We start from the raw sequence: 23,411 nt of genomic DNA, 5'->3' as shown, positions 1-23,411 counted from the left end.
TTATTTCTAACTACGTTAAAGTATAGTAGTTTTGTACGGATTAACTACCATATGTGGAGTGAAATCATTTCCTTCTGTAAAATACTGCGTCGTTGCTGATTCTCTTTCTCGGCACTTCGTAATTTGGGTTTGGAAACTGAGCGTGTCTCGATTAAATCGCATTTCATCTTGGACAGAATTTAATTTAAATCTAGATAATTTCTATTCGCGGTAACGCGACCCAACCATGAGAGCTAAGGCAAGTATTATTTATTAATTTATTTTAGTTTAAAGTGAAAAATTGGCATTTTTATATCGCCAAGGCTTGAAGGGCCTAAAAATGACTAAGCCTTGTTTGATTATTTTTTTTAGTGGCGTAAGAAGCGTATGAGGAGGTTGAAGCGTAAGAGGAGGAAGATGAGGGAAAGATCGAAGTAAAGTAGCTTTTAAGAGCTTAGGTAAGAAAGTCAAATTACTGCTGTTCGTAAAATGCAACGCAAAGCCTAATAGCCACGTTGTTCCAATTTTCGTAGACGCTGAGCATCCGCACGGGAGGGAAATAAGTTAAGCCTGGATGAATATGTACTCCAAGAGTATCGTGATGTTGGCGATATATCGTCTCCCTGAAGATTTCGCATCTATTTTTATTTTGTATTAAATAACCATAAGATTATGGTATTTATCAATAAATTTTTTTTCCATGGACTTTTTAAATTTCCTTTTAAAATATTGAAATTGATCAACACGTTTTAAAGGCAGAGCCTGTAACGAAAGTGCTGTTAAAGGGGACCATTTGTTCCAAAAAATAACAGCATTGGTTTATTTTCATAAGGCGGAAAGTGTTAAGTTTCAGATTCTAGGGTCGCATTGCTTGTTTATAGGTTAGGGTTATTTTATCATTTCATTCTGGATTTTTGAGAAACAAAAATCAACCGCAATTTGTCGAACATGTGGGCTTTCAATATAAACATTTCGATCATGTGGGAACAGCATTTTCGGTTGTATATCACTTAGAATTCAATCAAATAGATGTAAGGAAGGGTTGGCAGAGTTCATGCGGACTTAGAAATATCAGGGATTTTCCCATTTTTCTAGTAAAAATCAAACTAATGAAAGTTCAGATAATTTTCCCTTATGAATACAAATTTACATCAATAAGATTTCTAAAATGTATATACCTTTTTGCATGAATAATATGATAACATGGAACCAATCTAGCTTAAATGACAATCTCGCAATTAGTTACTCTGTAAATCTTAGTTTTAATTGTGGTTATCTTGCACCTAGGGGAAATCCTGTTGCCATCAGCTGTGATGAACCGTGACTTGTGGAGATTGTGAATAAATTTTTATCCTGAATGATTTATATAAAGCCATTTGGAGAATATTAAAACCTCCGAATCTTTAATGTGGATTATCAATTCAAACTCTGAAACTTTACCATATATTCATAGTTCTTTAAAAGTTTCTCACCGAGAAACTGCACTGGACAGATGCTAAGCTATTGAAATTTAGGGTCAACAAGTTTCTTGTGGAAAGTCGCCAGTGGAGATAAAAATCTTCACAACACATTGGTGTTCTAAGTGGCCAATTCCAGAGATCAGTGTACAAAATGATGTATAGCTATTTCAAAATCGGTTCTGTGTGCAAGTTGAAAATGCTATTGAAAATGTATGCTTGACCTCTACTTACAAATAAGTGAAAAAAATAAAACATGTTATTAAAATATTTTTAATTTTATATCATCATAGGAACCTGTTTTTTAGTTTTTACTATAGAAAATAGTATAATTTCATTAGTTTAGATTAAAACATTGCACTTAATATTATGGAATGTTTGTTGAGATTGATTAATGTCAGATGGTTTAATTAACATTAACTGAGTTATTACTCTCATCGATTGATTCTGCGTGTGTCAGATATTTACGAGATATTCCATATCTTTGACTTTCGTGATCACAAGACTCTATAAATACGATACGTTGACCAGCCTTTAATTTGTAAGGTGCCAATAAGGCTAAAGCTATTAGTGCTAAGATAGCAGCTCCTCCACAAGCGAATGATAATATTTCTGCGTAGTAAAACTTGCAGGCTGCGCAGCATGAAATACACGGATGAAACTGCTGAATTAACATAACCGCTAATCCATTGGACAATTTATCCAGAAAACTCATACAACCAAACACAAATCCTCCCGAACTCGTATTATGTCCAATTAAATCTGACGTTATGGCTAAACTCGTAATTAACATTGAAGAGCTGGCTATTCCGATTAAAGCTGCCACCACATAAATTAAAACGAACCTGTACTCTTCTCCTTTACCAAAGTAAATCCAAGAACAAGTTCCAATAGCAATTAAGGCGGATACAAAATAAGTTATTTTGGGGCCAATTCTCTTATTAGAAAAATTAACGAGAAAGGAAGCTATAAATCCACTCACGTACACGACTAAAGGGATAATCGCGATGCTCCGTCTATGTAGCTGTAACGTGTCTTGTAGGTATAAAGGGATGTAAACTTGGGACAAATTGACATAAAGTCGCGTTCCCATATAAAGCAGTCCAATTTTATAAAACTGAGATTCGCGAAACCAGTCTTTCCATTCTAAATGTACTGTTACAGCAATGGAACGTGAAGCTAATTGACTATGATTGCCACTATCAGTTACTGATGCAGTACGGGCTATTGATGGGCTGGGGGCTCTCGATGAGCTGTTGGCAATTGATGAGCTGCGTGCTACTGATGAACTGCGTGCTACTGATGAACTGCGTGCTATTGATGGGCTACGGGCTCTCGATGAGCTGCGGGATATTTCATTGTGAAATAGTTGTGGTGGATTAGGCTTTTCTTTGACAAAAAGATGGAAAAATATCGAAGTCAGAAATCCAATTCCTATTACGCACAGCATAATGTTGCGGAATCTCACATTATCTTGAGGCCCAACCTTTGAAAAATATTTATAGTTAATTGAAATGTTAATATAATTTTTGAAAATAAAGGAGAGGTGACCACAGAAAAAAACCCAAAACACAATGGAAACTGGAAAAACTGGTATCCAAAGTTTTTACAGTGCTATAGGTTTAAATAATTTTGCAGAACCATAAAATTATAGGAAACACAAAATAGAAAATATGGGAAGTGTGGTCACCGTGTAAAGACATACCTGTTCAGATTCCAAGCCTTCACTTTCCATTCCAAGAAATAGCCAAGCAATTCCGTAGACACACACATTTGATATCACAGTGAAGGCATATCTGTATGAATTTAGTTCCACTCTTTCGCACGATGCAGTTGTGATGTCGGGTATCATTGACAAATGGGAAATTTGAACGGAGGCCCATCCAAATTGGAATATTGCTACGAACATTCCATAATAAAAAAGCAGCGCCCCTTGAGTGGAATTACTACATCCGAAACAGTTCATGAATATAAATGGGAAGCTGCCCAACACGCAAATAGTTCCGATCAAATGCCAGGTTTTTCTTTTGCCGTAACGGCAAAACCAAAAATCACCAGTTTTGTCCGATTCAAACCCAATGAAAGTAGTTGCAGCTGCATCCACTATTTGACCAATTAATAATACAACACCAGCTTTTACATTGTCAAATTTCAGCACAAAATGAAAATACATAAGAAGGTAGCTAAACCACATGGACGCGCAAAGATCGTTCAGTACATGTCCAACGCTGTAAGCAAAACGAGACAAACGCGATAGCTCGTGCCTTCGCTCATTTACATTAATATTTTCCATAATTGAAAAATTTTTAACTGTGAACAATATTAAAATATTCTAAGGGTTATATTTTACATAAACCCTTTCACGATTTGAACAATAGAACTTCCTCTTTGTAGTCTTTAAATTTATAGATAAAATCCTATCAGTTTAAATTTGTTAAAAGTAAGGTAACAATGAGTTTTCCCAATATCAGGAAGATAATTTTTTTTTTACTAACATAGGTTAGGTGTTAAATGGCATTGAACCAAATTTTTAAAAAGAACGATGGCCCTTGATGTTGATTGTTAAAGTTACCATTGCAACAACGTACTTTCGATGGTAAAAAAGTTGAGACTAGAATAAAAAGATTAAAAAATAAATAGGACGTTAAAAATTTAAATCAAATAAAAGATGAAAATTTACCGTTTATTAATTTCTTGTCTTCATTTTGTACCTCCCATTTTTCTCACGTATTTGATCCATGACCCATTTTGTTGATGTCAACATATCCTATAAAGTCAGTGTAGTAGCCTTTGTAGACAGTGTGATTTCAGCCTTTCAGGTGGCGAGGGAAATCCAATGAGGCGCTGCCTACGTTAATTAGGTAAATCCCATTCTCGTTATTTCCTCCTACCATCCCACGTGCTGTGACGTGCTTTCATCATGTGACGTCTTATCTTCCTTAAAATCACGTGCACGCCTCTTTAGTCTTTACCATGTGGTAAGTCGTCATCCAGATTACGGAAAATGATAGTGAAAGTGAGAGGCGCGCTTTTTAATTTTTCGTCAAATTTGCCAAGGAGATTAAATAGTTGATAGCCGCCCATCGTAACACTTCAACCAGCAACGTTACGACACATCAGTCAATTACTCAATTATTTTCAATATGATGAATGGAATTTTATTGATTTCCATCATAAGTAACGAACAATAACATAAGTATGACAATTACCAAAGATGATCACCAAAGTGACCAAACTGATTTTCGGAGTTTATACGTAATCAAGAGCAGTGCTGCCAATATTCGAAAGTAAAAATTCCCATTGCTGATTAGTAAATTTCCCATGAATTCCCACAACCCTATTTAGCCCCGCCCCAACGAAAACTCAACGGAAAACATGCCATAATTTTCAAAATTTTTGGAAAAGGAACTTTTTAAAATTAAATTTTATTGAAATTACAATTTTTAAAAATTTTTGTTGATTAATTTAAAATATTTATAAAATCCCAAGATTCACGAAAATACAATGCTCTAGCTAATTTTGAGCTTTCTATTGATAGTCCAATTAAAAAAAACATAGGATAAATAAATACCCGCAGACGAGAAAATTCCCACAAAATCAACGTTTTTGAAAAAAATTACCTTTTCCCCATATAGCCAAAATGGACCCCAAAAATTCCCACAATATGGGAAATTTCTCACAATCTAGCAACACTGATCAAGAGTTGCCTACGTTATTATAAAAGCTCGTGCACACCAGTCCTCGACAAATGAATTATATTTTACCGACGCGACGACTTTCTTATTCGCTTTTGATTCACGAGAGATGGCTCTCTGATCTGGAGCAAATAAGAGGTTTTCATGATGTTCTTTATGAACTTATTCAAGATATGTGTTTAGTTAATGAGGTATATTGGTTTTATTTTTTCTTTTCTTTAAACTCTGGGAATTAAGAAGCTAAACATTGTAAATTATATACCAAATTTCTTATAATGCAACAGTTTGCAACGCCATATTTCTCGTGAAACCTGGCCGTTGCCTAGGCAACTGCGTCCAGATACGAGAGAACCTAGTGGCCAGAATTGGCGGACTAAAATGCCTTAAATAAATTGAATACATTAGCTCTCAGCACAGAGCCCCCTAGTGTCTAAATATACCATAACGAAATTACTACTTCAAGGACGATAATATATTACTCTGTTAAGTTGCCAGTCCAAGTCGAAGTTGGGCTGGAGTGATAGTGTAGAAAAAAGGTTCGAATAAAAAAAATAGCATTAAACATTAGGACGTGTCATACTTATAGTTGTTATGTTACTTACGCTTCCATTTACTTGTACTTTGGATGATAATAAAAGTTGGTCTCGCATATTTTAATCATTCTTTTGGCCGATATAGCAAATCCCTTAAGATAACAATTTCGACCGGGAAAATTCTAACTTAGCAACCAACGTTAACTACTCAAAAGTTCAATTAGTTATCGCTTCTAATCTGTATTTTCGTAGGATCTATGCAGTTTTGTTTAAAATTTTTGGTTCATGATTTATAGGCGATAAAAATTGCTTTTTAAATATCTAGTAAAAATTAAAACCTGCATTTAATAATTAAATAGTTAATTCGTAAAATCATAAGTCTATAATGTTTCAAAAGTATAACATTTATTCGTCACGACCAAAACCTTTACTTTGGAGCTATTAGCGACAGATACTCTATAGCGAACTTCGAAGCTGTTTTGAGTCCACTCACTCTCGCGTCTCAAGTAGCCTTTGACAGAACCTCGCTAGAGGGCAAATTTTTTCTTCTGATGGCGTCTCAATAAAATATTATAATAATTATGGAAACAATATGATTACTTACTAGCCTAATATCGGCTCACGCTCTCGCATTTTTGAGCGGTAAAATCGGCGCTCCTCTCTTTTCGCTCTTTTAGAGCGGTAAAGTAAGCGCTCTTCTCTTTTCGCTCTTTTTGAGCGGTAAAATAAGCGCTCCTCTCTTTTCGCTCTTTTTGAGCGGTAAAATAAGCGCTCCTCTCTTTTCGCTCTTTTTGAGCGGTAAAATAAGCGCTCCTCTCTTTTCGCTCTTTTTGAGCGGTAAAATAAGCGCTCCTCTCTTTTCGCTCTTTTTGAGCGGTAAAATAAGCGCTCCTCTCTTTTCGCTCTTTTTGAGCGGTAAAATAAGCGCTCCTCTCTTTTCGCTCTTTTTGAGCGGTAAAATAAGCGCTCCTCTCTTTTCGCTCTTTTTGAGCGGTAAAATAAGCGCTCCTTTCTTTTCGCTCTTTTTGAGCGGTAAAATAAGCGCTCCTCTCTTTTCGCTCTTTTTAGAACGGTAAAATAAGCGCTCCTCTCTATTCACTTTTTTGGAACGGTAAAATAAGCGCTCCTCTCTTTTCGCTCTTTTTGAGCGGTAAAATAAGCGCTCCTTTCTTTTCGCTCTTTTTGAGCGGTAAAATAAGCGCTCCTCTCTTTTCGCTCTTTTTAGAACGGTAAAATAAGCGCTCCTCTCTATTCACTTTTTTGGAACGGTAAAATAAGCGCTCCTCTCTTTTCGCTCTTTTTGAGCGGTAAAATAAGCGCTCCTCTCTTTTCGCTCTTTTTGAGCGGTAAAATAAGCGCTCCTCTATTTTCGCTCTTTTTGAGCGGTAAAATAAGCGCTCCTCTCTTTTCGCTCTTTTTGAGCGGTAAAATAAGCGCTCCTCTCTTTTCGCTCTTTTTGAGCGGTAAAATAAGCGCTCCTCTCTTTTCGCTCTTTTTAGAACGGTAAAATAAGCGCTCCTCTCCTTTCGCTCTTTTTGAGCGGTAAAATAAGCGCTCCTCTCTATTCACTTTTTTTAGAACGGTAAAATAAGCGCTCCTCTCTATTCACTTTTTTGGAGCGGTAAAATAAGCGCTCCTCTCTTTTCGCTCTTTTTAGAACGGTAAAATAAGCGCTCCTCTCTATTCACTTTTTTGGAGCGGTAAAATAAGCGCTCCTCTCTTTTCGCTCTTTTTGAGCGGTAAAATAAGCGCTCCTCTCTTTTCGCTCTTTTTGAGCGGTAAAATAAGCGCTCCTCTCTTTTCGCTCTTTTAAGAACGGTAAAATAAGCGCTCCTCTCTATTCACTTTTTTGGAACGGTAAAATAAGCGCTCCTCTCTTTTCGCTCTTTTTGAGCGGTAAAATAAGCGCTCCTCTCTTTTCGCTCTTTTTGAGCGGTAAAATAAGCGCTCCTCTATTTTCGCTCTTTTTGAGCGGTAAAATAAGCGCTCCTCTCTTTTCGCTCTTTTTGAGCGGTAAAATAAGCGCTCCTCTCTTTTCGCTCTTTATGAGCGGTAAAATAAGCGCTCCTCTCTTTTCGCTCTTTTTAGAACGGTAAAATAAGCGCTCCTCTCCTTTCGCTCTTTTTGAGCGGTAAAATAAGCGCTCCTCTCTATTCACTTTTTTTAGAACGGTAAAATAAGCGCTCCTCTCTATTCACTTTTTTGGAGCGGTAAAATAAGCGCTCCTCTCTTTTCGCTCTTTTTAGAACGGTAAAATAAGCGCTCCTCTCTATTCACTTTTTTGGAGCGGTAAAATAAGCGCTCCTCTCTTTTCGCTCTTTTTGAGCGGTAAAATAAGCGCTCCTCTCTTTTCGCTCTTTTTGAGCGGTAAAATAAGCGCTCCTCTCTTTTCGCTCTTTTTAGAACGGTAAAATAAGCGCTCCTCTCTTTTCGCTCTTTTTAGAACGGTAAAATAAGCGCTCCTCTCTATTCACTTTTTTGGAACGGTAAAATAAGCGCTCCTCTCTTTTCGCTCTTTTTGAGCGGTAAAATAAGCGCTCCTCTCTTTTCGCTCTTTTTGAGCGGTAAAATAAGCGCTCCTCTCTTTTCGCTCTTTTTAGAACGGTAAAATAAGCGCTCCTCTCTATTCACTTTTTTGGAACGGTAAAATAAGCGCTCCTCTCTTTTCGCTCTTTTTGAGCGGTAAAATAAGCGCTCCTCTCTTTTCGCTCTTTTTGAGCGGTAAAATAAGCGCTCCTCTCTTTTCGCTCTTTTTGAGCGGTAAAATAAGCGCTCCTCTCTTTTCGCTCTTTTTAGAACGGTAAAATAAGCGCTCCTCTCTATTCACTTTTTTGGAGCGGTAAAATAAGCGCTCCTCTCCTTTCGCTCTTTTTGAGCGGTAAAATAAGCGCTCCTCTCTATTCACTTTTTTTAGAACGGTAAAATAAGCGCTCCTCTCTATTCACTTTTTTGGAGCGGTAAAATAAGCGCTCCTCTCTTTTCGCTCTTTTTAGAACGGTAAAATAAGCGCTCCTCTCTATTCACTTTTTTGGAGCGGTAAAATAAGCGCTCCTCTCTTTTCGCTCTTTTTGAGCGGTAAAATAAGCGCTCCTCTCTTTTCGCTCTTTTTAGAACGGTAAAATAAGCGCTCCTCTCTATTCACTTTTTTGGAACGGTAAAATAAGCGCTCCTCTCTTTTCGCTCTTTTTGAGCGGTAAAATAAGCGCTCCTCTCTTTTCGCTCTTTTTGAGCGGTAAAATAAGCGCTCCTCTCTTTTCGCTCTTTTTGAGCGGTAAAATAAGCGCTCCTCTCTTTTCGCTCTTTTTAGAACGGTAAAATAAGCGCTCCTCTCTATTCACTTTTTTGGAGCGGTAAAATAAGCGCTCCTCTCCTTTCGCTCTTTTTGAGCGGTAAAATAAGCGCTCCTCTCTATTCACTTTTTTTAGAACGGTAAAATAAGCGCTCCTCTCTATTCACTTTTTTGGAGCGGTAAAATAAGCGCTCCTCTCTTTTCGCTCTTTTTAGAACGGTAAAATAAGCGCTCCTCTCTATTCACTTTTTTGGAGCGGTAAAATAAGCGCTCCTCTCTTTTCGCTCTTTTTGAGCGGTAAAATAAGCGCTCCTCTCTTTTCGCTCTTTTTAGAACGGTAAAATAAGCGCTCCTCTCTATTCACTTTTTTGAGCGGTAAAATTAGTGCTCCTCTCTTTTCGCTTTTTTTGAGCGGTAAAATAAGTGCTCCTCTCTTTTCACTCTTTTTTGAGCGCTGAAATTGGCGCTCCTCTCATTTACGTATCGCGCTCTTTTAAGAAACCCTAATAACAAAAGTGGTCACAATGACAGAATCGATGCCCATCATCGCTTTATGATGACGTCACTTTGGGAATATCTTTCGGTAAAAAAATATTTACCCAGAGATATACTTGGGGTGAAATAATCCACGAACTTGATTTGGAACTTTTATAATTAAAATATTTCCCCGGAGACATATACTTACGAAAAAAATATTGCATACTTATGGTGAAATGAAATATATTAACCTACAAGCTTGATTGTAAATTTTTATAAATTTATGATGACGCCACGGATATATATCAGTAAATAAAATATACTTATGGTGAAATAATTTACGAATTTAACTTGAACTTTTGTTGATACAACGTGACTTTAGAAGGGCCAGGACTCTTGGCACGAGAGTTCAAGATACTCAAATCTTCAATTTTTTTATAAGAAAAATACGATTATATTTCTAAAAATGTAGAACTTTATAGGACTATTTTTACAAAATTATAGGATTTTATAGGACTATATATGCTATTTAATTTACTAACTTTATGCATTTAAAAACAAAATCTATATTTAAAGAAATAAATCTTTGATTTTCACTTAAAAATTAGAAACTATTTGATCACAAAAATAAACTATTAGCTAACCATGTTAACAATAACAAAAGTATAGACTAGAATGACTTGGTATAGGAATTTATACTATAGCTAAATCTAGCAAATTAACTGAGTGGTTGGATTTGAAATGGGGAAAATATCAAAATTATAGGATTTTATAGGACTTCTGGGGGGTTTTGCTAAAAATATGGGATGTTATAGGACATTTTTGAAAATATAGGATTTTATAGGAATTATAGGACCTCTGGGGGCCCTGATGATGGCAAGATAGGCAATAAAACTGGGTAAGGTAAGCAAATATTATTTTATTCAAGTCATCTTAAAAGCAGTCTACTTTGAAACTGACAAAGAAAAAATTGGCACATTCTGCAAAAGCACGGAAAAAGAAATATTTATCACCGGAAAACCTTTTTTTTTGTAGTAATTGGGGTTAGAATTAACGAAAAAACATCTAACAAAAACCAATAACGTACGAATGTCCGTCTCCTTTCTCAACTTTTTATTTTTAAGTTTTAATTAAATGTTAAAACGATTTTGAAATACTTCCATGTTATTTTTTTTTTACAAAAATGTTCCAGGCACTTTGGGACAAAATAATGAAACACGTGTCTATAGCACTTCAGGGGATATTTTCTAAAAACAATATTACAAGCTTTATAGGTTGAGGTATTTAATAATTTTCAGGATTTCTTTTTTACGAGATAAAAATGCCATATAATTAACTGTAAACAATTGATGGGATAATTTTTTTTTATACTTAGCAAGAATGACAATGTTTGGATATTCCATCATTTCCATGGGCTTCAATGACGTCAGTTTAGACCACTGAATTGGGAATAGTACCGCTAGAATTACAGTTTCAATCTGCCTTCCGCGAAACAAATTTTTCAAAATGGGGAACTATCATTTGTCGGTGGCGCCATCCGGTGTTAGCGGCGGGAACTATATCCCATGAAAAACAATTTTTCCAATATTCTACTTTGACATTGATAGATGGCGCCACCGTATAATGATAAAGTTGACTATGGAGTGCGCTGACTGGAAATTTCAGAATTTATTTCGCGTTGTTACGACTCCAGAACGCGCCTATTTTATTCTAGCGATAATATTCCCAATTCTATGGTTTAGAGCCAATCAGTTTTGATGTTAATGAAGAAGTTTCAACAAGGTCACTCTCCCGAAGCAAAAATAAATACATTATCAATCGGACACAATCTTAACGGGGTTTAGAAATATATCAGGTACACACAAAACTATGTACCTTATTCTTTTTAAATATGTTCGGTTGTTAACCCTCAATTTCCAATCAATTTGACAATAAAAAAAATCAGAAGAAAATGTAAAAAGTTAGTAGTTCCTACTAAAAAAAACTAAAAAAAAACAACTAAAAATCTTTTTAGTTTTTAACAAAAAAATAATTTGTTTTCTTCGTAATGCCTCTAAACATTTTAGCTATATGTTATTATTTCCGTAAATCGAATTATTTAAAACAGTAAATTTGTTTTTTCTCTCATAAATAACCGAGCGCACGCTTTCGTGGTATTTTTTTGTTAAATAAAGCTTATATATATAGATATATTTATATATAATGTATATGTATATTTTATACAATGAAAAACAACAATTCGTTTTTTTTAATACACAACTTTTGGGTTGTAATAAATCTTAGCGCGTTTTAAATATTGTGGGGTTGGAAAGCAACACTAAAACGTATTTCACTACAAAAATGTTAATTTGTGGTTAACCAACTTGTTTTCCTTATCGGCTTTTGAATCCCTGTAGTTTTACGTTAGTTTAAGCAAATTATATCGTTAAAATATCGAATAACGATGTTGTTTCATATTTAGGCACTAATACAACGGTTTAAAATATCGAACAATAAAAAATACGTGGCAGAATAGGCTACTACGATATTTTTAACTCCCTCTTCTGAATAAGCGCGGAGTGAAAAGTATTAACCCGAACTAGCTTGGCTGGCTGGCTGGTAGGATTTTCATCGTGTTAGGAAGACGGGGAGAAAAAGGAGTTTAAAATATTTTTCTCTCAAAGACGAGCTTAACGAGTCCGTATATATTATTTAAATTTTTCGATTTCGTACTTGATAGTTTTTTTAAACTGTTTTTTTCGTAGTTACCTAGATAATTCTAAGTATTTTTTTGGGTTTTATTTAAAAGGGAAAGCGCAGTTTCAACACGTTTCGAAAACAAAAACAGTTTTTTACAGCACGTTTATCAGACCATGTTGGATTTGGAGTTTTGGGAACCCGACATCATGACTTTCGTCACAAAATTGACTATAGCCGAAGCGGGTTGCTCAGGGTCGAGTTCGGCGAATACGTGGCATTGGTTGTCCGTCTTGCTTGTAGGCTTGCGAGCCACAAATCCAAAGCAGCGGCTTTTAAAATCACAAATACATAAGTTACTCAAACAAACCCTTTATCATAAGTAGCATAATTTCAGTAAGTATGACAATTAGACAAAAATTATCACAGAACTGATTTGTAGTTTTTTTGTAATTATAGTTTAGGTCAGTACAGAGCCCCCTAGTGTCTATGTCCAAGGACGGTAATATACTACTCACAAGGAGACTACCCGAGGTGGTTATCACCGATTTTGTTGAAATTCGGTGGTCAGGTAGACGTAGTATGAAAATTGGCAAAGGGAAAAGTTGCAATGGGATTTAGTTTTCCCATGGCAACCGAAAATATTATTAACCTCTCAAAACCAGTGGCGTAGCTGAGAACTCAAAGGCCTCCCCGCCAAAATCTCTATGGAGCCCATTTTTCATTTTTTTATGGTGAGTGGGGCCCCCTGAAGCTCGGCGCCCCCTCGCGCCGCGGGCCCTGCGGACCATCAGCTACGCCACTGCTCAAAACCAAAAAAGCTCTATTTAAAAAAGCATGAGATTTTCTCGGTTTCACAGGGTACTTACTTAAAAAAATTTTAAAAATTAAATTTTCAAAACTTACTCAAAAAGATGAATTTGACCTATTTTGGGTAAAATTGATGAAGGATTTTGGGTAAAATTTATCAATTTTGGTTAAATTTTAACAACATTTGGGTAACCGAGAAAATGCCATGCTTTCTTAAATGGAGAGGTCAAACCATTTTCGGTTGGCACAGGAAAACTAAAGCCCGTTGCAACTTTTCCCTTTGGCAATTCTCATACAACCATAAGGTCTACCTAACCCCCGAGTTTCAACAAAAATCAGTGATAACCACCTCGGGTAGTCTCCTTTTGTCAGTTCAGTTGCGAGTCCCAGTCAAAGCTGGGGGTGAGTGTCAATGCCAAAAAAAGGTTTGTTAAGAAAATTAGCATTTAGGATGTGTCATACTTATTACTATTATGTTACTTACGCCTTCATCAAAACTGAATAAAATGAATAGACTTACTTCGAAGTTGGTACACCGGATTCGGATTTGACAGGCCACCGAGTGTCGCTGGGATCTAAGCCGCAGTGCGTTATGGCGTTCACTGGGTAATGCCTTCGGAAAAACAATCTAAAACGATGAAGACAGGATTAGTTTATTGTGGCATTTGTCAAAAGGGCAATTAATCAATTATTTATTAATAAATTATGATATTTGACCCCTCAGGGTTCCAGGGGCGTAGGAACCAGGGGGGGGGGGCAGGGGGGGCAATGCCCCTCCCTAGAATTTTGCTGGGAGGGGCAACTAATGTTATTGCCCCCTCCAACTTTTGGTCTGTTGAAATCTTCAAAAGGCTCAAATGCTCATTTTAAAAGCATATAAAGCTTGTAGAACCACAACTGTGTTTAATTTTCAGTCTTTTCCCACCAATTCACATATAAGTAAAAATTACACATGCACTCGGAGAAGCTACACACTCCATTAAAAATTCAAAACCATTCTTTAGGCCCCTTTTCTTTGCTCTTTGCCCCCTCCAACTTCTAGAACGTTCCTACGCCCCTGGGGTTCGTACGAAAATTTAGGATTTCAAATCCCTGACTTATCCAGGTTATCCCTGGCCTATTTGTCGCAATATACCTAACCTTAACAGTAATATCATATGTAACATAATTACTCATAAGTATGCAACCGGTTTTTTTACTAAAATAATGGCCGTCGATTTATCAGACGTAGAGCTAATTGGGCGACGGCATTATCGGCATTTGAGATTCGATGACGTCAAATATTACGTAGGGTACGGATGACGCAATATCTGTGAAACAAACAGTTAGTGAAGAAATAGAACTAGTGGCATACTTATGAGTAATTATGTTACATATGGTAATATTTCTGGTAATTAACACGATCTGGAAAAGGTGCAAGAAACAGAATTTTTCGTCGACTATAGGCTTCAAACTTAGGAAATATAGCGCCTTCTAGCTTAATATCTGTCCACTAAAGATGTGAAGAAGTAGCAGACTACTTTTGAATTTCTAGGTTTTTAGGTTGAACCACGGCCAACTTTGATCACGCGCTGTTCGCGCTACAGCGGCCAACCCATTCGTTGTGGTTTCTATGTTAGCCTATGAGCAAAGATACGTGTATGGTTTGAGCACCCCTAGCGGAATATTATTTTTCGAATAGTTTTAGCATTGAAGCCAATATAAAAACGAGCGTGACGCTGAACTCCTACAGGTTATAGTACAGTTTATAGGGGGAAAATCCTTCCTCACGGAATTTCGACGAATGGGTTGGCCGCTGTAGCGCGAGAGATCAAAGTTGGCCGTGGTTGATCTTTCAGCTGTTGCGCTGAGATAATATTGAACGAGCACACTGCTTTCATATATTCATTTTAAAAGTCGGTCGGTTACACTTACTTCCTGTTGTTGTCCGTAAGCGTAATGCCCTGCATGGACACTTTGAAATGGACGATGGTCGGTTCGGGTAAGTTTTTAGAGGCCAGTGTGGTCGCCAACGCTTTTCGAATGGCTTGAGGACCAGTCAACGACTCCATGTCCAAAGTGTTTAAATATAAAACATTGCACGCTGGGACAAAACAATGACATGTGTTAAAATTGAGCTAGTAAGAAATGATAGTTGGAAAATAAAATACTGACCAGCGCCCTGAGAGAGCAAAGCGGTTGCTGAATTGACGCCATCCGCGTGCCGGGATTCTGATAAATCTATTTCATAAAGGGGAAAATTTATGTCATTAAACTAGTGTTGTAAGTCGGAAAATTTTCCGTATTTTTCCGAAAAAAATAAAAAACGTTTTCATTCCATGATTAGTCTAATATATTGTTTGCAAATTTAAATAAAGCGGCATTTTTGCCTCATTTTTCGAGTCTGATAGTAAAACTAAACATCTAGATTAACAATGTAACACTATTAATGTTTTGTAGTATGTTTACTGATATTAGACATTTTATATCGATAAAAAGTTAAAAACATTAAAAACCCTTAAAAATTAATTTATGTTACAATTTTTTATTTTTCCGATTTGCGGAAAATTTTCCGCATTTTATTTTTCCGGAAAATTAACAACACTACATTAAACTTTTGCCATTCTTATTCGAAAGAACTTTATACTCCCTTTACCATTGTATAAGATCAAGAATTTATTAATAGTTAGAGATAATGACTATGTTAAAATGATAGGGCTGTGCGAGTACTCGAACTCGAATAAGTAATTATATAATACTCGTCGATTACCGAGAACCAAAACATTGCATATTCGGGTACCCGATTACTCGAATAAGCAGCTCTCTAAACTCGTCGAGTATTTGTTTTTTCTATTGATCAAAGTTCAAAGAGGAGTTTTTACAACTTTTTGGGGTGCAATAAACGGTACCTACAAAGTTTTGGAAACTGGTTCATTTAAATTAAACGAATATTTTTCGGTATTTGAAAGTTACTTTTGGCTCCTTTTAAATTTAATTTCATAATTTCTTGAATAAAACCAGCTCCTAATAAAGTACTTGATAACCCGACTCGTTCAAAATATTACTCGAGGTTTTTTCAAGTTACTCGACTCGAATAAGAGAAAGTTTCCCCTTAATCAAGTACTCGATTACTCGACTCGACTCGAATACTCGGTGACAAAAAATTGATACTCGATAACCGACTCGACTTCAATATTACTCGACTCGAATACTCGATGACCAAAAAAATTGATTTTCGATAACCGACTCGAATACTTGATGACAAAAAAATGATACTCGATAATCGACTCGAATACTTGATGACAAAATTGATACTCTATAACCGACTCGAATACTTGACGACAAAAAAATTGACACTCGATAACCGACTCGAATACTCGATGACAAAAAAATGACACTCGATAACCGACTCGAATACTCGATGACAAAAAAATTGATACTCGATAACCGACTCGAATACTCTATGACAAAGAAAATGATACTCGATAACAGACTCGAATACTCGATGACAAAAAAATTGATACTCGATAACCGACTGGATTGCCTAAAACAACTAATCGCAAAGCCCTGTAAAATGATTTTTAGTGTTGCCTCCAACCCGCCTCAGTAAGATCACGGCTTATTTACACAGGTTAGAATTCAAAAGAGATATGTAGGGGACCGTTACGAACTGGAAGATGGCGTCCCAGGGGAATTATGGCGTCCGACGCTCCATCTATCGATGAATTGTTGGAACTATTTTTTAGATTTTTTTTGTATTTTTATGGAATATGGAGTCGAGTTTCTGAAGATAATTGAAATAGCAGTGTAGAGGTAAATAATTATATTACATATTCATATAGTTTATTAAATAAAGAAGTCTTTGAAAAATTAGGCGGAGGCATGTGTCTTAGGCTTTAATCATATATTTCTTAATTTAGCCTTGGCATAGTCTTGTAAACATACGGCTAAGCCGTAGTAAACATTTTTCGTGCTTTAGGAGTAGAGGCCCGTTAGTAGCGCCACCTGCATTCTAATTTTAATTATTGATAATTAAAATACAATTTTTAAAGTACGAAAATAGTATTTTAAAACAGCCATTTTGGCTTTCTTTATAAATAAATTATACTTACATTTAAAATAATAATAATAATTAGTACTTTTTTTACAATCAAGGTGGCGCTTGGGAAGCTATAATTCCAATTTGGATAAAGATCAGCAGTAGGTAACGGTCCCCCTTCTTTAGTACGTACGAAAGTACACCGAGTTCTAACCTATGTAAATAAGCTTTAATAAGATCCTCCCCATAAAGTCAATCAAATCAACCCAGAGCCCAGTACCGAGTTGCCAGATGTACGATACGGATCGTATTTGTACGATAATTGAACTCATGGTACGATGTACGATCCAAAGGCTGGATCGCATGACAAAAATACGATCTTACGATAAAATTCGATCCTAATTCCTAAGTTCGATCCATTTAAAAACTGTTTAGCAAATGTTATCTCCCAGATTCCAGACTTCCAATTTTCTACACGCTCTTGCGGGTTCGTCGCCACGAATCGGAAATTTCTTCTCACGTGTTTTTTTTTATCGTACACACCGATAATTTATCGATAATTCAGCTCACGCGTACGATAATGTACGATAATTTTTTTAATTGGCTGAAAACCAGTTAAAACTGCGATTTTTAAACATTAGTTTTCAATCGGTCGAACTTCAAGTGTTATTAAAAAAATTGATTTCACAAGTTTAACGTCACTATTTCACACACAATTTAAATCTACCGCCAGTTTTCAGGCATACAATAATTTATTTTAAAATCGATAATTTTTTGGCTGTGTTTCAAGAACTGGCAAAGCTGGTGATGTGTTTCTTAAGAAAAAATGGACAAGTACCTGATTCTGGTAGTAACAATTTACAAGGAAGAGCGAGTCCAGTAATTGAGTGTTGGTAGACCAATGCAGATAGACTTCCTAATGAGTTAAAAACAGTCAAAATATTTTCTTAAGATTGACGTTAATCGATGGAAGTAATTACGGACCAAAAATGGGCTCGTTCGGACATCCTTTCAGTCTCACTCCTTTCGTTGTGGGTTCAATAAGAAAATGGCGCACGAGTTCATTGCTCAAGTCCCCTGCAAAAACGAACAGTCTCTGAATACCATTTGAACGAAGCGAGGGGCAGATCACTAACTTTATTAGGGCACTCTCAAAGGATTAAAAATGATTCATTAGTGATTGACAATATTTAAAAATGATTCTTTTGTAATTTGATCGCGATTGGTGTTTATAATATAATGAAGGTTATTAGGTCACTGAAAGGATTAAAAATGGTTAAAACGTGATTGTAAACTTAATTTTTTAATAATTTAATTTAATGGTAATTAATTTTTAAATTATTTAATCGTGATTATTGGGACACCCTTAAGAGATTAAAAATGCTTAAATCATAATTGTAATGATGTAATCTTAATTTTTCAATAATTTAATCACGATTTATCTTTTAATTATGTGACTCATTATTTTTTAATTATTTAATCGTGATTATTAGGACACCCTTAAGAGATTAAAAATACTTAAATCATGATTGTAATGATGTAATCTTAATTTTACAATAATTTAATCATGATTTATCCTTTCATAATTTGACTGATTATTTTTTAATTTTTTTAATTACGATTATTAGGACACTCAAGAGATTAAAAATGCTTAAATCATAATTGTAATGATGTAATTTTAATTTTACAATAATAATTTAATCACGATTTATCCTTTCATAATTTGAATGATTATTTTTTAATTATTTAATCATGATTATTCAAAAGATTATATGATTAAAATCACGAATTAAAATGAACTAATCCTAATAAAAAAATTAATCGCTTAATCATGATTAATTCTTTAACAATTAAAGGTTTTTATACTTTTTAATCATTAAGATTGAAGATGATTACGGTGTAAATTACCAGTTTTATTTTGAACGTTAGGCGGCGGTGTGGCCACTTTCAGGGCTAATCCGAAAGCTCCCGGAAACGAATTACTGTCTCTGACGATAAACGTCCCTGGCGTCTTGTCCTTCAGTAAACTAATGGCTGCAAAGAGAAGAAAACGGTCAACCTCTCGCGCGTTGACTAAGAAGACGCGTGAAGGACTTACCATCCTCTCTACTGATGTCGGGCTTGTACCAGTACTTGGAAGTGTCTTTAACGAATAATGGATGGTGGTGAATTACTTCTCCCGGTTCTGAATAAGATAAACCCGGTTTTTAGGCCATATTCGGTGACCAAGAACATATTAAAGGCCTAGGATTTCTTCTGCCAGTTTTCCTTTAAGTTTTCTTCCCGCCACGCAAATATCCTGGTGGTAGGCCAACGTGTTCCGCGGTTGGCCTACCACCAGTATATTTGCGCGGCGGGAAGAAAACTTAAAGGAAAACTGGCAGAAGAAATCCTAGGCCTTCAAGGTTATCGAGAATGTACGGTTCAACCAATTTACTTAAGAACAACATTGACGCCATCTGGTGGAGATTTGCTTTCATATTTTGATCTAGTAATTGAGAATCTACCAACTATTTAGAAATTTATGATTAATTAAATAAATGAAATAGTCAGCTTTATGTTAAATAAGAGTTAAATAGATCTTCTGAGGGATTTCTTATAGGAAGTTTTCTCGAAAGAAAACGTTCTTACGAACGATACTAGATGGCACCTAGGAGCAACAAGCACAAGGAGAACGCAGCTGGCCTTTAAACACGCTAACGCCGTGTTGTGTACAAATTTCATTGGACGAACCTTTACGCGGAACGTTTTACGGAAAGGGGGAAGACAATTTCCGAATTTTCCCCTTCCGACGGCAGCAGCGTCTAACCAATGAAAATTGTACACAAGAAAGTGCTCTACTTTTGACGGGTTGCGTTCTCCTTGTGTCGGGTGTTGTGTTTGTTGCTCCTAGATGGCAGTATACACTAAAGTATTTTCGTTTGAGAAGGATCTTAGATAGTAGATCTAGCTAACGAGCTGAGAAGGTAGACTCATTGGTTCTCAATAATCTAAATACGTTCGTGGATGAACTTGTACCGCCACGAGTTCAGCATTCGAAACAAATTTAGAAATTATGTAAATTGAAGTAGATCACGCTAGGAGGCGTGGAAGGTAGACTCGTACGTTCTCAGTGAGCTAAATAGGTTCTTTGTATTACCGTTTAAGGACTGCAGGCTGGCCCTCCTGGATTGTCCGAAGTAGACCGAAGGCGAACTTTGACCGTTTTCCGTGAAAGGAGTACCGGCCACCGGATGATCCAAATTCGGATTGGTCAAACCCTGTCTCAACGCCTGTAGGGTCGCGGGAGATGGACTTCGGTCCTTTCTACATTCACAGAAAGAGACCAAACAATGTCGTTTGTAAGTTTGTATTATTGACAACTATGCATTTAGACAACAAATTGAACTAACGTAATAATATTAATTACGCCGTTTTCGAAGTTTTAAAAGGTTTTAATTAAAATGTTAATCGTGTTTAGTTTATTAATCAATTTTATAATTGTTATCAGTGCCGAATTAAGGACTAGGCCTACTAGGCACAGTCTTATGGGCCCCCACCAACTGCAAAAACAAATTATGTTCTGAAAAATCAGCGGACTTTTACTGTTTAACTGGTTTTGCAAAATTTCACTCACTGATGAAATCAATGGATTTTTCAATGATTCGGTTTAAGAGAAAAACATATCAGGATTGTTACTTTATTATTTGAAAACTCATTATTATCGTGACATAAGCTCTCAGCTTCTGGACCTTCGAGTTTTCCTTACATAGGCCCCCGCCAAAATCTGCCTAGGGCCCCACCGATTTAAAACGGGGTTTTTTTTAAATTGAAAAAAAAAAACGATTTATTTTATTGAAATCGGGTTGTTTTATTAAATAAAAAAAAAACATTGTGACGTCAAAAAAGTATGGTATATTGAACAGTTCTTTTTATAAAATAACCTTGGCCATCTTGTTGAAATGTTGCCTCCCCGCTTCAGCTGTGGATCCGTTTTCTCGCCCACTAAAGAGCTTATGAACTCATTCTTAAGCATTGGCTGAACTACTCCAGGGCAACATTTCAACAAGTTGGGCAAGCGTAAAGGCATTTTATAAAATCAACTATTAAATTGTAAGTGTCAAAATAATTTTAAAAGGCGAACAATCAACATATCAAAGCTGTAAGTGTTTGTTCGTAGGGTAAAACCGTTGCCTACGTTATTCTAAAATCCAGTGCAAATTTTAACGACACGACGACCTGTTTCTTTGATGTTTGCTTCTGATTCGCGAAAGATGGCGCTCTCATCTGGAAGGGTTTTTTTAAAGTTATTTTTAACTTTTAACAGCACCACAATTTATATTAAAACTATTTAAATTAACGAAATGTGTCATTTTACTCCGACTATGCTTAAAGGCTGACTACATATTTATTCGGTTTACTCTGTTTTTCACTGGTAGTCGGCTGCTTGCATGGCACATGTGTCGTGCAGCGAGCCCGCTTCCAGTGAAAGACAGAGTAAACCGAATAACTATGTAGTCGGCCTTTAAGATGAAGCCACACAACACTAAGGAGGGCGCTTGCTGCGGCCTACTTCCAGGGGCTAGTAGGCCACACTTTGAAGCTCTCTGGCGCTCTTTTATCTCATCGTAGGAAAATGGAAATAAAACCGGCGTACTACTAAACTCCCCCCCTACAACTCCTTCAAATTTTTGCACAACCTTTTGAAACACCCTGTATTTGTAGGTAAGGGCTAGGCAACATTAGGTGCAGATACGAGAGATTCTAGTGGCGGGAAGTGTCGATTTAAAATGACAGAAATCAATTGAAGAAATGTCCCGCGCACGGGCCTTTATAATAACGTAGGCGACGGCAAAAATGATTAGTGCGGTTATATACCTGGCAGGCAAAGTGCTGACGCAGTAGCTATTATGCTGAGGAGAACTTTGGCACCAAGAGAAGGAAGAAACGTACGTAGGACTCAGAGGTACATTTTCACGACGATACACTCTACAGGCCCAATTCCGAGTTAGCGTGTTTTGCCAAAAATTAGAGGGTTAGGGAGTTAGAAAAAAAACAATAGAAAAATATTTCAAAAAAACGTTATTATTAGTTTCATCAATTCGAGTTAGATAATTAAAAATTTTGTGTTAAAAGATTTTTACCGTGATAACGTGGGACTTTTTGGCGGTAGCCCTGTTGACGATACTGGAGACTCTGTTTAAGAAATGGAAAAATATTAATTGCAGAAAATTATCTGATTTAAATCGCCAGCTTATTTGGGGAAAATGTACACAAGCTATTCCAATTCAGAGAAAACTAAATTACAAGTAATAATTAAATATAAACTAGATTAAAATTTAAGATAAAAATTAAGATGCGCGTAAAATATTAATCAATTTATCAAGAGGAAAAGCCAATTTATGATTAATAAGAAACAGCAAATTAAAATCCAAAAAAAACCTAATCAAACCCAAATACCCGATTAAAACGAAACGTTTCCGCTTAAAACGAAACGTTTCCGCTTAAAACGAAACGTTTCCGCTTAAAACGAAACGTTTCCGCTTAAAACGAAACGTTTCCGCTTAAAACGAAACGTTTCCGCTTAAAACGAAACGTTTCCGCTTAAAACGAAACGTTTCCGCTTAAAACGAAACGTTTCCGCTTAAAACGAAACGTTTCCGCTTAAAACGAAACGTTTCCGCTTAAAACGAAAAGTTTCCGCTTAAAACGAAAAGTTTCCGCTTAAAACGAAAAGTTTAATTTCGATTTCTTCAAGAAATCAACAATCCCGATTGCATCTATTTAAAAGCGTGCGTATTTTACCTTGATTCATGTAAGGTGTTCTCGGGGCGACAGGGAAAGAGGGTGTCGCTGGTCGGTCGGCGTGCAGGGGACTTCCGGCTGGACTATGACTAACGGGGGCGGCAGAAGAGCTCCAAGATATTGGCGTTTCAATTTCGCTCGATATTCTCTGCGGGTAAAAAGTGACATTGGTATTTTAAGGTCGAAGGTAGATTCCAAAACACATTACTTTAATTGGGGTGGAGTGACTATAAGAAGGAGTTGGTTGAGATCGTCTGGCTAGAGACTGGATAGACTGTTCCAGATCGTCCAATCGACTCGATCCCGGACTGACCGAGGAAGGCGACTGTTTCTCGTCGTCCAAGAAGTTTAAGGGCAGCGAACTGTCCGAGATGTCCGAGAACTGTCTGCGATAGGGGGCGTGCTGTTGCGGGTGTTGCTGGTAAGGGTAGGCGCTCCCGAAGGCCAGTAGTTGTTCCGGATAGGCGTCGCCACCGCCTTCGCCGCCGTTGCTCGACAGTTGCTCCTTGGCGTTCTGATGGGTCCTTTTGACGGACACGAAAGGTCGTTCCCGGTCGTACGACGTGTCGGACTTCTGTCGGGACAACGACTGCTTCGGTTGGGTCTGCCAGTGTTGGAATCTGCGATAAATAAAGCGAGCGTGTTCTTTCGTGTGACGACGTTCGGAATTAATGACTGAGCTATTTTTAGTTA

At 36.6% G+C, this 23,411-nt stretch overlaps 2 protein-coding genes and 1 long non-coding RNA gene across 6 annotated transcripts in view; 1 reads left to right on the top strand and 2 right to left on the bottom strand.

Annotated features, from left to right (window-relative positions):
• The first annotated feature begins 78 nt into the window (after positions 1-78).
• LOC149924956 (uncharacterized) lies at positions 79-684 on the top strand. Its single transcript, XR_016476983.1, has 3 exons — positions 79-238; positions 352-437; positions 513-684. It is a non-coding gene; the product is annotated as an uncharacterized LOC149924956 (long non-coding RNA).
• A 1,038-nt stretch (positions 685-1,722) lies between these two features.
• On the bottom strand, positions 1,723-4,305 carry LOC149924955 (major facilitator superfamily domain-containing protein 12-like). Its single transcript, XM_090161048.1, has 3 exons — positions 4,117-4,305; positions 3,142-4,047; positions 1,723-2,922 (listed from the first exon to the last, which is right to left on the bottom strand). The coding sequence occupies exons 2-3, from the start codon at positions 3,727-3,729 to the stop codon at positions 1,843-1,845; spliced, it is 1,668 nt and encodes a 555-aa protein (XP_090017174.1). The 5' UTR covers positions 3,730-4,047; positions 4,117-4,305; the 3' UTR covers positions 1,723-1,842.
• Positions 4,306-10,329: 6,024 nt separating this feature from the next.
• by (focal adhesion protein tensin) overlaps positions 10,330-23,411 on the bottom strand; it is a 294,492-nt gene continuing 281,410 nt past the window's right edge. For 3 of the 4 annotated variants that reach the window (XM_090161244.1, XM_090161247.1, XM_090161245.1), the window contains 13 exons: positions 22,927-23,338; positions 22,719-22,866; positions 22,058-22,109; positions 21,792-21,902; positions 20,074-20,240; positions 19,033-19,119; positions 18,843-18,968; positions 17,919-18,011; positions 17,773-17,850; positions 15,071-15,136; positions 14,831-14,999; positions 13,437-13,544; positions 10,330-12,438 (listed from right to left, as the gene is read on the bottom strand). In XM_090161244.1, the coding sequence (XP_090017370.1) occupies positions 12,276-12,438; positions 13,437-13,544; positions 14,831-14,999; positions 15,071-15,136; positions 17,773-17,850; positions 17,919-18,011; positions 18,843-18,968; positions 19,033-19,119; positions 20,074-20,240; positions 21,792-21,902; positions 22,058-22,109; positions 22,719-22,866; positions 22,927-23,338 (1,780 nt within the window). In that variant the 3' untranslated portion in view covers positions 10,330-12,275. The remainder of the gene's footprint in view (positions 12,439-13,436; positions 13,545-14,830; positions 15,000-15,070; positions 15,137-17,772; positions 17,851-17,918; positions 18,012-18,842; positions 18,969-19,032; positions 19,120-20,073; positions 20,241-21,791; positions 21,903-22,057; positions 22,110-22,718; positions 22,867-22,926; positions 23,339-23,411) is intronic. The other variant, XM_090161246.1, reaches the window with a different exon arrangement.

The sequence above is a fragment of the Leiobunum rupestre genome, chromosome 10, assembly GCF_980474605.1.
Source record: "Leiobunum rupestre chromosome 10, qqLeiRupe1.1.hap1, whole genome shotgun sequence".
NCBI classification, from domain to species: Eukaryota; Metazoa; Arthropoda; class Arachnida; order Opiliones; family Sclerosomatidae; genus Leiobunum; species Leiobunum rupestre.
This window is presented reverse-complemented; position numbering and strand designations above follow the sequence as displayed.